The sequence below is a fragment of the Artibeus jamaicensis genome, unplaced genomic scaffold (genome assembly GCF_021234435.1).
Source record: "Artibeus jamaicensis isolate MK-2021 breed Jamaican fruit bat unplaced genomic scaffold, CSHL_Jam_final contig_518, whole genome shotgun sequence".
Lineage (NCBI taxonomy): Eukaryota > Metazoa > Chordata > Mammalia > Chiroptera > Phyllostomidae > Artibeus > Artibeus jamaicensis.
Genome location: NW_026521870.1, coordinates 2,167,704 through 2,181,550, shown reverse-complemented (window position 1 = coordinate 2,181,550; position 13,847 = coordinate 2,167,704). Strand labels below are relative to the sequence as shown.

The window sequence follows — 13,847 nt, the reverse complement described above, 5'->3', positions numbered from 1 at the left end:
GCTATGATTTTTTGAAATTGGGGGCTTTTTTTCATAGGGATTTCACTGTTAAAAATGTCTCCAAGGATGGCCCTGGTGGAGGTGGAGAGGCGATGGTGGGGTTTGAGGAGGAGGGGAGCACTATGAGTTTCTCTCCCTCTCTCCTTCCCTTCCCCTCTAAAGATAAATAAATAAAATCTTTAAAAAAAAAATGTCTCCAAGGATATTGTTGAATTGTTACCTAGTGTTCCTAAATGCAAGCTTTACAGAGAAAATATGTGTTTTAGTTAGATAAGCTTCATTCAGGCATGAGATTATAGTGCTGTTGACTGTGAGTTCAAGGCTAATGAATCAATAGTACATAGTAAATAAGGAGTGTTTAAACAAAGCACAGATTAAACAAAGTTAAATATTAATTTGTCGACAATAATGTTATGACTAGAGTCTCACAGGAAGCTACCCTTGTACTTCCCCTAGGAACAAATGGTCAGTTTCAGTGTACAGTGTTTGTGGTGACTTTATGGAATATAGCTACCCCAGATACTTCCTCATGCCTTGTTGCAGTACAGTTAATTTCCTTGTGTAACAGTATTTGCCTCCTTTCCCCCTCACTCACTCCCAGCCTCGAGCCAGTGTGTCTGCCTCTTGTAGTGTGTTTTAGGAAGGCAGATAGTCTGTCATCTGCTCCTCCACTGTCAGCAGTCCTTCAGCTTTGCATTTTCACCACTGCTCCTGGCTTCACTGTGGGATGCTGCTTGCTTCCAGACAGGGCCTGCCGGGGAGCTCCTGCGCTGCATCCCCCTTCCCCGAGAAGCCACTCTGTTTACACTGTGATCAGGACAGGGGCGACTGTGGGACGGAGCACACTTCCCTTGAGCACACTGGCCTGTTTCTCTTGGCTTCCTCAGCATCTCCACCCAGGGCTGTCTAGGTAATGGTGATGTTATTGAAGCATCGGGACACATAAAGGGATTTTGAATTTGGGAAGGGAAGAGTTTTTATAAGTATTTGGTTGTGTAACATTATGAATATATCAAGAACTACTGAAATGTACATTTTAAATAGTTAGAATATTGAATTTTATCTCAAATTTTTTTTTTAAAAAGTATGTGATACACAACAGCATCCACAGGCCAAAGGAAAAGTCTCCACCCAATAAAGGAAAACTCATATTCACCTTGTGATTCCATCTCAGTTCCTAGCCCTGTTCCCTGAGCCTCATGCCTGTCTGTACCCTGGACAGAGAAACTTCTTCAAGCCTCCATCCATGGCGAATCCCCCACTTCCTGTCTCTCCCTCCTTTTCCCTCTCCCCTTTAGAGAAACACCCTTCACCGTCCACTGAATTCGGTCTTGCCCTTAGATCTATCGCCCTCCCTTTTCACGTCAAAATATCCATGGTGGTCTCCAGTAGAGCATTTTCCAAAGTGTGTATGTGCCATCTGGACCCCTTCGCAAAGGAACTTCAGCAGGACAGTAGTGAGTGGGGTTTGGATCCTAATCTGACACCCTTTGAGGATTCCCTTTCAACCTGAGGTGAATTTCTAGATAGTTCTGGTAGACAATCAGACACCCATCTATACCCGTATACTGCATACTTTCCAATGACGAATATTAACAACCAGAGCTCCATATTTGTGAAGATAAATATTTCCGTAAAATATATATAGATCCCTATTCACAAAGCAAAAAAAAAAACAGCCCCAAGAAAGAAAAACAAAAATCAAAACAAACCAAAACCCCCAACTTTGCTTGCTTTTGTAGAGCTGTGTCTGAAGCTGTGTGTCTGAAGCTGTTTATATTCCGACTTCTAGGCCCCACTGTCACTTCATAAAATGGGACTTTTAAGATCATGTTGTCACTGATTGCCACATAAAGACCAGGCAAAGGTTTAGAATGCCACGGCATGTTAGTCTGGGTCACAGTCCTGTGGGTCACAGAACTGTGGTCACAGTCCTGTGGGTCACAGAACACGCCCTGGCCACCTCTGTGGACCCAGGGCCGCCGTGTCATCTTCTGTAGGAGCATCTCCTTGTTGGAGGTGCCGAGCATCTGCTGTTTGTTGTCTATGTGGCGTCTCTCATCTTTGCTTCTCCTCAACCCCAGTATATGAAATACCTTGCTTGATGTGCCCCATTTCACAAACAAGGAGATAATACATTCCATATTATTGTTGTAGCTGAATTTTGCACTTGCTATCTGTTTTATAATGTTGAGGTTATTGTTCTGAAGAATGATATATAGTTAATGTTTTATTTTTCAGTTCTAAAAGGGAAATCTGACTACAAATAATTTTAAAAGTTGACCAGTTGTTTTTCTAATTTGTCATTATGAAAAGTTAGGACACCAAGTGATATATTTTGTCAAAATTTCCCTAGTCTGTAGAGAGGATGCCAACTATAACACAGGGGCGTAGAAGGTGGTGTTCTTTTATTAAGCTTTCAAGTTTGGGGGGAAAAAGCAAAATTCACTGGTGGAGCTTATCTAGTAAGCTTTGATGTTACTAAATGAACCTGCTGAATTACTGGTCATCCATCCCATAACCGGTTTTCCCGAATATCGCATTGGGCAGTGTCAGGCTATGGATTTCTGGCTGCCTGCCTGTCACGTATGAGACAGCACAGAGTGGGGGGAGTAGGGTGGGTCAAGCCCTTCCTTCCCAGGGGCAGGCATTCTATGCTTTGAGGCTCGTAAGTCCTCTACTACTCGCCACACTGTGACTCACTGTCCTTTCTTGGAAAGTCCCTGGCTAGGTTATGCTTTGTCTCTTGAGTGCGGGGACTCTGGAAGTTGTAATGAAGAGTAGTTTACTTAGCTCTCAAATTAAATACTAGGGTTTAGTTGCACAGCAGATGTATTGATCACTCTTATTTTGTGCATGTGAAATACAACTTACTATACAAATGTTGTTACATAGTTTCTGATCGGCTTCAGAATCACATACTGTAAATAGGAAGCACCATCCCTAGAAATAGCTTACACTTTAGCCTTAGTGCTTAAATGAATTATGTTGCACCTGAGATTAATTTCCCCCTGGAAAACCGAGCTCCTAAAAGTGTTCCGTTTTCTTGTTTGCATCTGTCTGTCATGTGTGCATACATGTGACTCACCTAAATTGTTCTGTGGTTCCTGGTCCCTTCTATGGTATATATTAGTATAGTGATCACATGCAATTTTTCAAATAGTTGTGTCCGCAAGGCAGTTGCTTATATTTTTGATTAATTTTCTTTTTGCAGTTCCTCTACCCACATGTTGACAATCATCCTCTTCCAGAGAACCACCTGTTACTGATTTCAGAAGAGAAATGTAAGTGCACCTTTACGTGGTATACAGGAACTTCACCAGTGGCACATCTCCTAATGAAGTATGGGATGTGACGGAATCTTCTAGGGGTCCACTCACCTGTGCTGAGGGTCTGCTGACCTTTGATGTCCATGTGAGACCTAGGACTACTGTGGAAGGGCTTTTCCTTTGGCCCCCACTTGTTATTCCATTCAGACTCTGCTCCATTTCCTCATCCTGGGAATGATGGGCCCCTGCATGTATGGATTTCCAGTTTCGTCACCTGGTGGGATGTTTGTAGAACAGTTGTGCAGGTCATTTTTGCCTTCTTTAGTCCCTCCTACTTTCAGATATCTGTCATAGTGGATAAGCATTATGTAAGGAGGAAGGTTTGGATGGAGAGAGGGGAAGGCATTAGAAATTGCTAGAAGAATTTGACGGCAGAACTTGAGGACACATACTAAGTTGGTTAAAATCAGATAGAGGCAAATAAGATTGGGACATCCTTTAATGGTGTTTTCAAGTCAGGGATTGGAAGGAGAAAGAACAAAATTCAATGGTGGATCTTATCTAATAAGCCACCTTTCATTTGATAAGATTAAACTGCTAATTTGTAATTAGGAAAACAAACTTGAGGGGTTAGGCTTGTGTTTACTATATTTGCCATGTATAATGCACAGCTTCATTCTTGGCCCAAAGTTTCAGGAAAAAATTCTTTTGTTTTAATTCAATTTCTATTTGTTTATATTTAGAAACAAAACCAATTATCATATTCCAGGGTATTATTTTGCATATGGATATCATTATTTCTTTCTAGAGTAACACTTCTAATGCATAAGCATAAATAAAAGAATTAAAAACATGTATAGATAGAGTAGTACTACCCACACATAATGTGCATCCTTATTTTCCCTCAGAAATTTGGGCAAAAAAGTGCATATTATACATGGCAAAATACAGTAGTTCCTATGCTCTTGCCCAACTCTCTGTCTCACATTTTTGTAACCAGAACTGGCAGAAGGTAAGTGTAGTGAACAACTCTAAATTGCTTATTGAAAGGGATCGTCTGCAAATCGACCTGAAACATTTAGTTTTGTTCATGTGAAACTGATTCCTGTAAGAATGCCTCCCTCAGATATCTTGTATGAGTTTTCTGATATTTTCACACACACAGGGGTTTGGTATTTGGAAACTGATGCTATACCTTGCCAAATGACCAGGGATATAAGGGAGACAAGTGCTTATTGAGGGAACTCAGGGGAGCAGGAAGGTTAAGTGCATGTATTGTTGATATTGAGAGCAAAGGCTGGACCTGAGACAGACTGTAAAGGGGAGCTGAACAAAGGTGGGTTGCGTTTTGAACCTTCATTGTGAGATTGGTCTCTGTGATAATATTTTTCAGCCGGTTGTCTAATTTCCATTTTTCAATAAAAAATTATTTATAATGGTTAGATGAAAAGAGTACTTCATGTTTTTCGTGAAAGTTAAATTATCTTTCTGTTGTTTCTTTGTTTAAAGATATTGAACAATTTCATATCCAAGTCATCCAAGAAGGTGGAAATAGAGTGGTAAATATTTGAAACTCATTTTGCTTTGGAGTTTTTTTCCCACAAAGAATGACATTGCTAAACTGTTAAACATAGGTTTATGTGACAGAAACATAACATTTTCTTTATTTGATCTTTCAAATTGTAGTCTTGCCACTGTAAAATGTGAACTAATACAAGATACAGAAAGGGGTTAAATGTTTCCTTTACCTCTGTCTCAGCCTCTAATCTTGGTCTCCTGAGATAATTAACAATGGCAGTCCTGCACGACTCTTCCCACACGTTTTCTTTTGCACAGGTGCATGTATGCAAGGATTCCGTTGTTTTTACCAAAATAGAATCATAACACATATATTAACTTGCTGCTTTTGTTTTTGCATTTTACCTAATATATCAGGGGTATCCTATAGGCTACTAAATAAAGATATAACTATTTTCCTCTGATTTTTGCACATAGATACACACATATGTAATAAATGTGATAACACATATGCTGGGGTTTTGTGTAATTAGATGTTCTTATCTTTTTTTGCTTGTTTTCTACTTCTCCCTTGCCTTTCCACCTTTAACTTTTGTTCATAACCTAATGTAGCCTTTCTTACTTTTTTCTATGCGTGTATTGTCTATCATCCTCACCCCTGACACTCCCGGGCATTTGTTTGTTGTTCACTCCTTCCTCATTCACCTTTGTGGAATTACCTTAAAGTTAACTAGAATAGTACCAATTTATTTTCTTTAGAAGTGAATAACAGTCCCCACAATGAATATACACAGTTTTCAACCATTCTCCCATAGATGAACATTTGCTTGATTACCATTTTTAAATTTTATTTGTTTGCATCAGAAATTGTTACAAACATTTTTGTGTCTCTAGCTTTACATATTTGGTATGGATATCTCTTGGGGTTAAATCATCAGGGATGGATAATTGGGTTGATGCTTTAATAAAGTTCAACATATTTTGCTAGATTGCTTTTCAAAAAAGAAGTAACAGTTTGTAGTTTTACAAGCAAAGTATAACAGAACCCTTTTCTCTATACATACTGCTAACAGGTGTATTTGTCTTTTTTAAAAATCCAATTCAATGGGTATACATCGGTATCATTATTTTAGTCTGTATTTCCCTTAATAGTAGTGAGTTAGTGAGTGCATCTACTATGCCTGTTGACTATTTGCATTTGTTTTTTTTTTTAAGTTGCTCGTTGTATCCATGTCTGTTTTTCTGCCGGGTTGTCTTTTTCTTGACAATTTGTATGAGATGTTAATATCTTATTGGTTTTTAAAATTATTTCCTTCAATATTTAAGTTGTCTGCATCAAAATAGCTTTTCTCTGAAGATTTTAATTTTGAACTTATATGAAAATCGAAATGGGAAAAGGCATTTATTAAATGTATCTACTATTGATTGCCTCAAAACAGGCGATTGATTGCCTCATAACAGGAAGGTGGTCTAGGAAGCGACCAGGGGGGCGTATGTGGCAGGAGCTCTAGGCCACCAGTGGCTAAGTGGGTGGGAGGGCAAGGTCAGGGCCAATGCTCAGCAAAGGGTCAGGTCGGAGAGGAAGGAACAGGGCAAAATTCCAAAGCCGGTGATGAGACTCTCAGGGAGAGATTTAAATAAGCAAGTAGGGGTCAGAAACTGGGAATGGGCACAGGCAGAGGACTGGGAGAGGAACTTCATTCTAAAAGGGTAAGATAGCAGCCTCTTGAGGTAGTGCGTGGTTCCACAGATTCCTCACAGCGTTCCTGCATGAGGGAGACGGCACCGTACTTATCTCCATTTTTAGGGAAATTCACAACCAAGACTCACAGAGGTGACATAGCTGGTTCTAGATAGGTACAAAACTGAGAGGTGAACCGGGGTTGCCACACTCCAGTGATGAGGTTCTTGTTAATATGTATGTTTATCTGAAAAAAATTCCCAAATCTACTCCAACCTAACACATTTCAGAAAAAGGGGAACAAGATTGATTTTCTAAGGTTTAGAGACAGACAGGTCCTCTGGGGTCTTTTCTCTAGCATCACCTTTCTCTAGCCTGTGTGTGATGGGCATCTATCTGCAAGCCAGAAACAGAGGTGCACAGTTCTGCGTGCTCTGTGTGCCCAGGAGTGCTGGCTTAGCCCCAGGAGAGAAATTCCTATCAGCATTAAGAGGGTGTAGGCATGAAAACGGACCATTCTGATGTTCCTTTTTTTTTTTTTTTGCTCATTCCTTCTACCTCAACCTGTCTACATTTTTTACTCTTCTCTCCCAATATATAATCATTTTTGCTATGTAAGGAAAAGTAAGTATTTGCTTTTGAGGAAAGCGAATACTTAATTCCTTGCATTACACTTATAATATCTTTAGCAATTTATATACCTTAACTCATTTTTCTTCTTTTGAATAAACATTCCTTGAGTACTCTTACATGATAGAAACAAGACATTGAGAATATGAAGATGTTATAGCAGAGTGCACACACACTGGGAAGACTTAGAATATTAGTTAAAATGTAACTGAAATAGAAGCATGCCAAAGTGCCATAGGAATACAGCGGTGGGGAGCTTTGCCTTTGTCGTGAGCCTCTGTCGTGCGTTTTGTTTTTGTTTTAATCCTCACCCGAGGCTATGTTTATTGATTTTTATGTAGAGAGAAAGGCAGAGAGAGAAAGAAAGAAACATCTATCTGTTGCTTCCCATATGAATCCCAACTAGGGAAAGAACCCACAATGTAGGTGTGTGTCCTGATAGGGGATTGGACCTGTAGCCTCCTGGTGGACGGGGCAATGCTCCAACTAACTGAGCCACTTGGCCAGGGTAGGTCTGAGTTTTTTCCTTGGCATCCCAGCCTCTGTGAAGGCCTCTTGTCTGCAGAGACCTGGGTGGGTTGTGTCCAGAACAGGAAGTTCTGAATCTTCTATTAACATAGCTATTGATTTGTGGTACTTGTGGCCTTGTCTTCAACATCACCAGCTTGTCTGTTAAACTAGGAATAAAATCAAATAGTGTATTATAAAGTGTTTGGGAAGAGCAAGAAATGAAATAATGCCTTAAACCTTTTCTGAAAAGACTTTCCATATGCACATGTTTGGGGGGAGGCCTGCTAAAAATAAGCTGTGGAGATATTTACAAGTATTATAAATATAAAATATGCAAAATAATAACAAATTCCATATATTTTTTCTTTTGAAATAGTTATTTATTTCTAAAATCTTTTTGCCTTTTTAGGTGATTAAAAATTCTGGCCATCTCCCAAGAGAGAGAGTAGCAGAAGATGTTGTTTGGGCCCAGTGGGATGGGTCAGAGCAGAGGTTGTACTACATCGACCTGAAGGTACAGAGTAGTCCGCTAGCCCTTCTTCTTATAGGTACAACTGAATTTTGACATTATCATTGTTGTAATTTACCAATTACTGCATTTGCATGGATGGTTATTAAAAATAAGGAAAATTTTTATTACTGTTGGCTTCTTGGCTGCTTCTCTCTCCCTCTTGTGGTTTTTTTTTAAAGTGTTTTTGTTGATTTTGGGGGGTAATATGGCATTTATTCTGTTGTCTCTTTTAGAAATCAAGGACTTGCTTAAAATGCATCCAGTTTTGTGGTGATGAGAACTTTAAACTAATGGTAAGTCCAGAAAATGACTGGGCTAGAGGGAAGTTTTTAACATTGCTGCCCCCTTTTACAGAGGTTTGTTACCATAAACAGCATTTTAGCATTTTTGTTGTTCTGTTGGTCAGTCGTGTGAGCAAGTGAAGTAGTTCCTGCCACCTCAAGGCTTTGACACTATAACAATTGTAATTAATATGAACACAGGAATTTTCTGCCTGATGAATGCCTCACATTAAATAAGGCCTAAGAGTAAGGATTAGTAGAAGTTAATGGGTTTTGGTCTATAGTAAATAGCTTTAAGTAGTTATGTCATTTGATGCCAAATGACTTGTGAGGGTGGGGGATTTGAGAATCAAGTCAGTGAGAGGGAAGAGTCTAATTAGTAAAATTCTAGGATGGGTCCTGAAAAAGCTATTTGGAATGCTGGCCTTGGGGTGAGAAGCCAAATATTTTTATTTGTAATGAACAGTATGTTGTTATTCTTCCTCACCAGGGTGGATATTGGTATCATGCCATTATAAGAATTTAATCTATCCTCCCGCCCCCCATCCCCTTTATTTTTTGACTTATCCACTCTCCTGCTAAAGACATGCAGCCCATCCCTTCTTTCTTGGTCATCTGTGTCTTGTAAAATCCTTCCAGTTGGTTTGTTATACAATCTGTTTATGATATTCAAACCTGAAACAAAGTTTGCCAAGTACTGTCCCTTTGGGAAATAAATATACATCAAGCTGGTGATCATATATGAACCCCAGAATCTTCCTGATGGACTTCTTGTGCTGGGTATCTTCAGAATGGCCTCTGAAGATAATGGTGGTTAAATGGGCTCTTCATCATTAGGCAAGTACATTGTTGTCAGGTTTGCTCTGGTCTTTGGAACTGTTGTCACTTAATTAATGTTGTTTTTTTAATATGTTTTTTCCTGACTTTTTGACAGTTTGAGGCACCCTTGGACATATCATTAAGTGACTCAGGATTTAAGTAAGTTCATAGATTTCTATTAATTTTTATAGACACTTGCGGGAAGAATGATTATATTTCTACCTAATGTATGGTATGCAGATATAGGGAAAGGATAAGTTGATACTCTGTGTGTGTGTGTCTTCTTTTATACTTCTCTTCTCCTAAAGAGTAGAAACAGCTTTATCGAGCATGAACACAGGATTTTTCCATGTAAAGCCAATCTTATTAATTTTTGTAGTAATTTATTTCTACACTGTGTCTCCATCTGTTTTGATCTATGGATGTGCTCTTCTCCCTGTGATTCAATAAAGGATTCAATGAGTCAGAGACAACTACATTCAGAATCAAACATCAAAACCCCTTTCTTGTTGCCATCAAAGAGAATGTCACAGGTCAATCCACTTGTAGCTCAATCTATTGCTTTACTTCTTTTTCCTGTTTTCATTTTTATACAAAAGGTGAGTTTTTTTCTGATACTATTTTAGTAAAAACATGAACTACTTTTGAAAAAAAACAGACACAGACTACCAGTGCACAAAAAAAGGAAAGTCTTGAATTAGAGTAAGGATAATCCTAAACTATTAAATGTTTTACTAGCTTTATTTAGTCATATGTAAACATTCAGTTGTGCTTATTTTGAAACATATGTAGTTCTCTAAATCAGGAGAAATTTAAGTTGAAAGTAATGTTTTCTCTGTTTCCCAGGCCACATCATTTATGTACAATGTATTTTTTTTATTGTTTAATGGAATTTTTTAAACCAAAAAGCATATTATCTACTTAAATTTCTCAAGGACTTGTCTCTGTTCCTGTAGGTATATTTTAGTGGTTACTATCCTCTGTGAGGGAGCTTATTTTTAAATATATTCAATTTAAAAAAATTGTTTATGTTCTTAGACTTGTCAACTTTGGATGTGGTTATCTTCAGGACCAAGATAAATTACCCCAATACCCAAGTCTGTGTGTTTTTACCAACCGTACAGGTAAAAGCAATGTTGCATTTATCAATTTATTCAACAAAATTTAGTCATTGTTTAGTTATATGGATCTTGAAAATGAAATGTAATAGCCACAGTCTTACATAAGTGATCATATGGGTTTTTATATAGCAGATTATCTTCTTCACTGTATGTAATCTTATGCATCTGCTGTCTATATAAAAGAAGCCATAGTCAACAGGGTTATTGTCCTAATAGGCATTTTTGCATTCTTGTTCTAACAGAGGGGATAGACTCATATTTAATCAGTCTACATTTTCTCTCTTGCTCCATCTTCTAACCAACAGCACAGTGATGGGGGTACTTTTTGCATCTGGCTTACTGATGTGTTTGGGTTCTAAACCTCTGTATTCAGCTGCTTTAAGAGGCATGCTATGACCCACTGAGCTAACAATAAAAGCTTGATAAAAAGTCCTGTACAATCTCTGTCTCTTAACACATCTGTATTGTAGAGAAAATAAAGAGGGGGAAAATTATACCTGAACATGAGAGGAGAGGAATATGATTACCTGAACAAATCTGGTGGGGAAAAACTGCTTGTTAGCCTCAACAATCAACTAAATTATCAACTCTAATAACTAAATCTAATAACCATTTTTAAGATCTCAACCTGAGTGGACATTTATGATATGAGTTAAGTAGTATCTGGACTAAAAATTGTATTCCTTTTAAATCAAAGTATTCCTTAAGCCAACAAGTACTTTCTGTATGCTAGATATTGGAAATATAATGGTTAGCAAAATGAGCTAGTCTTTAATAATACTGTTTGGTGTGGGTTTTTGACATTGGAGAAGTGCACACATAGTTTTTAAGTAGAATCATTATAAATATTGTAAATGAGGGCTATAGGACGCCATGACAGAATATAATGGGGAGTTAATGGAAGCCGTTCCAGTTCAGCCAGTCCATCTCAGTTTCTCCCTCTCTCCAGGACTTCCTGTCCTGTCCTATGCTTAGTCCTGAAAATTGCTCCCTTTCCCATCTTGCTCCTTCCTAATTCATCCCTTTTTTTCCTCTTCATCCGCTCTCAGCCACATGAGTCCCTCGATAACCCAGTCCCAGGGAGTTTAGGAGAGGAAGTGATATCACACCTAACACTTGAAGGTGTATATGAACTAAGAACAGTGGGACTGAAGTCAGGAAGACACCGGGGAGAGTGTACGAGAGAAAGCCTAAGAGGTAGGCAGGGACCAGGTGATGTAAGGCCTTGTAGACCATGGAAGGAGTTCAGGTTTCATCCTAAAAGTAATGAGAAGTCATTAAAGGCTTTTTTGTTCTTAATGTGGTATTTTATTTTGAGAATGCTCAAGCATACAGAAAAATTCAAGGTTATAATGAATATCCGTGTGCCTTTTATTTGTTTAAATAAACAAATAAACTGTTTATTTGTTTAAATAAACAGTTGTATCATTTACAGTAGTTGCTTCATCACTCTCCTCACAGGTAGGTTCCATTTTCTTCCTTTCAACAAACCCTTTTAAAAGTAGGTTGTAGACGTCATGACAAGTTACCACTAAATAATTCATCCTGTATCTCCTCGGGTTAAGGATGCTCTTTTATATAAACCTCAGTACCTTTATCACTGACAGAAGTTAATTAGTAAACTATTTTACATTCAGATTTTCACAATTATTTTAAAATGTATGTGTATGTAGATAGGTGTATGCATATAAATAAATATGTGTATATATGTATGACATTGAAAGTCAGAATCCCATCAAGATTCGTGCATTATCTTCAGTTATGTCTTTGTAGTCTCTTTCGATGTAGACCAATTCCCACCTCCTGTCCTCTGCCCTCATCTTTCTTTTCACAGAATTGACCTTTTGAAGAGTCTAGGCCACTTACCTTATGCAGTGGCCCATATTCTGAATTTGTCTGAGTGTTTTCTTGTGGAATTATTTAACTTTTCCCTCTATTTTCTACATTTCCTGTAAACTGGAATTTAGTCCTAAAGGGATTGTTAGATTTGGGTTAAACATTTTTGGTAAGAATACTTCATGGGTGACATTGTAAACTTTATTTGCACCTGCTCAGGAGGCATATAATGTCAGGATGTCCTAATATTTGTGACTAAGTGGTAACCACTGCCCGTCTCCCTTATAAAGGTACACTTTAAACTTTGTATTAGTAATCTGTGAAGTGATAGTTTGGCATCATGTGAGTGTCCTATTCCTTAATAACTTCTCACCTGTCGGTTTTAGGGTTCACTGATACCTTTGCACGGAGGTGTTTTAAGTGTGCAGTGATATGGTTAGACAGGTAGTTTTAAATGATCACTGTGGCTGCTGTGTGAAGAATGAGTTGGAGGCGGCAAAAGAAAGAACAGGGAGATGAGACATTAGAATGAGTTTGTAGCAGTACCTTTGAGATGAAGGTGAGGATGAAGGGAGGGAGAAAGGAGAGAAACATCAGGTGTGGTTGCCTCCCTGCCCTCATACCGGGGGCCTGGCCTGCAACTCAGACACGTGCCCTGACTGGGAATCGAACCAGCAGGCCAGCACTCAGTCCACTGAGCCACACCAGCCAGGGCCAGTGGCTGTAATTCTTTTTTGTGCACCACCTACTAGGACGTAGTGGGAGTGAAAAGTGTAAATTCTCCTTCCTGTTCATATAATTATAAGAGTTGCCCTTCACAAGTTCCCAGAATTAGGCCTGTGTTTTAGCATTTCATAGAGCCTTTTACAGTGAGATAATTTCCCTTGGAAAACTTTGTCCATAATAGCTTTCATTGTCCAAATGGTTTCCTGAAGCCTAGCCAACTTTAAGATATTATCTTCATCATTGATGAATATTTATTAACATCTCTGGATACCCCATTAAGAGCAGGCTTTGTTTTTCAAATGGTGACATTCTTCAACTTGTAAATAGCAAAATTATTCTGGAATAGTAATAGCAGGTAACCTTTATCTCACTTAATTCTCACATAATAACCATATGAAGTAGGTTGTATATTTTAGGAAGTGAGGCTTAGAGAATTTAATTAATTTGCCTCAGGCAATTTTAGAAAAATACTGATGCCTGAGTCTCACCCCCAGAGAGTCTGATTCAGTTGATGGAAGGTGGAGCCTGGCCACCTGTGAGCCCAGGGGAGGTTAATGCACTTGGAGGGTTGAGAACCACTGCTCTGGAGCTGTGTTGTCCCATATGGTAGCCATTAGCCACATGTGGCTAAAATACAAGTTGACTAAAATGAAAAAGGAGTTCCTTAGTCACACTAGCCACATTTAAAGTGTGGCCGCTGGCTCCCATACCAGTAGCACAGGTATAGAGCATTTACATTATCAGAGAAAATTCAATGACTGGGGTAGCTTTATAGTGCGTGTGCACGCCCCATTTCACCTTGCTGTATTCGTTTTCTTTTGGGTTTGGGGAAGGGACTAAGCCACAACCTATTTGGAACTGTTGCTTATGAGACCGAATATGGCCGTTAGAGTATGTAATTAGGTACATTTATTATATATCTTTAACTTCAAAAAAAATGAAAAC

At 38.6% G+C, this 13,847-nt stretch overlaps 1 protein-coding gene across 6 annotated transcripts in view; it reads left to right on the top strand.

Annotated features, from left to right (window-relative positions):
* Positions 1–13,847, top strand: part of GSAP (gamma-secretase activating protein) — an 81,424-nt gene that overhangs the window by 23,127 nt on the left and 44,450 nt on the right. For all 6 annotated transcript variants that reach the window (XM_037162234.2, XM_053668911.1, XM_037162235.2 and 3 more), the window contains 6 exons: positions 3,215–3,284; positions 4,779–4,828; positions 8,018–8,122; positions 8,353–8,412; positions 9,335–9,378; positions 10,258–10,343. In XM_037162234.2, coding sequence (XP_037018129.2) covers positions 3,215–3,284; positions 4,779–4,828; positions 8,018–8,122; positions 8,353–8,412; positions 9,335–9,378; positions 10,258–10,343 — 415 coding nt within the window. The remainder of the gene's footprint in view (positions 1–3,214; positions 3,285–4,778; positions 4,829–8,017; positions 8,123–8,352; positions 8,413–9,334; positions 9,379–10,257; positions 10,344–13,847) is intronic.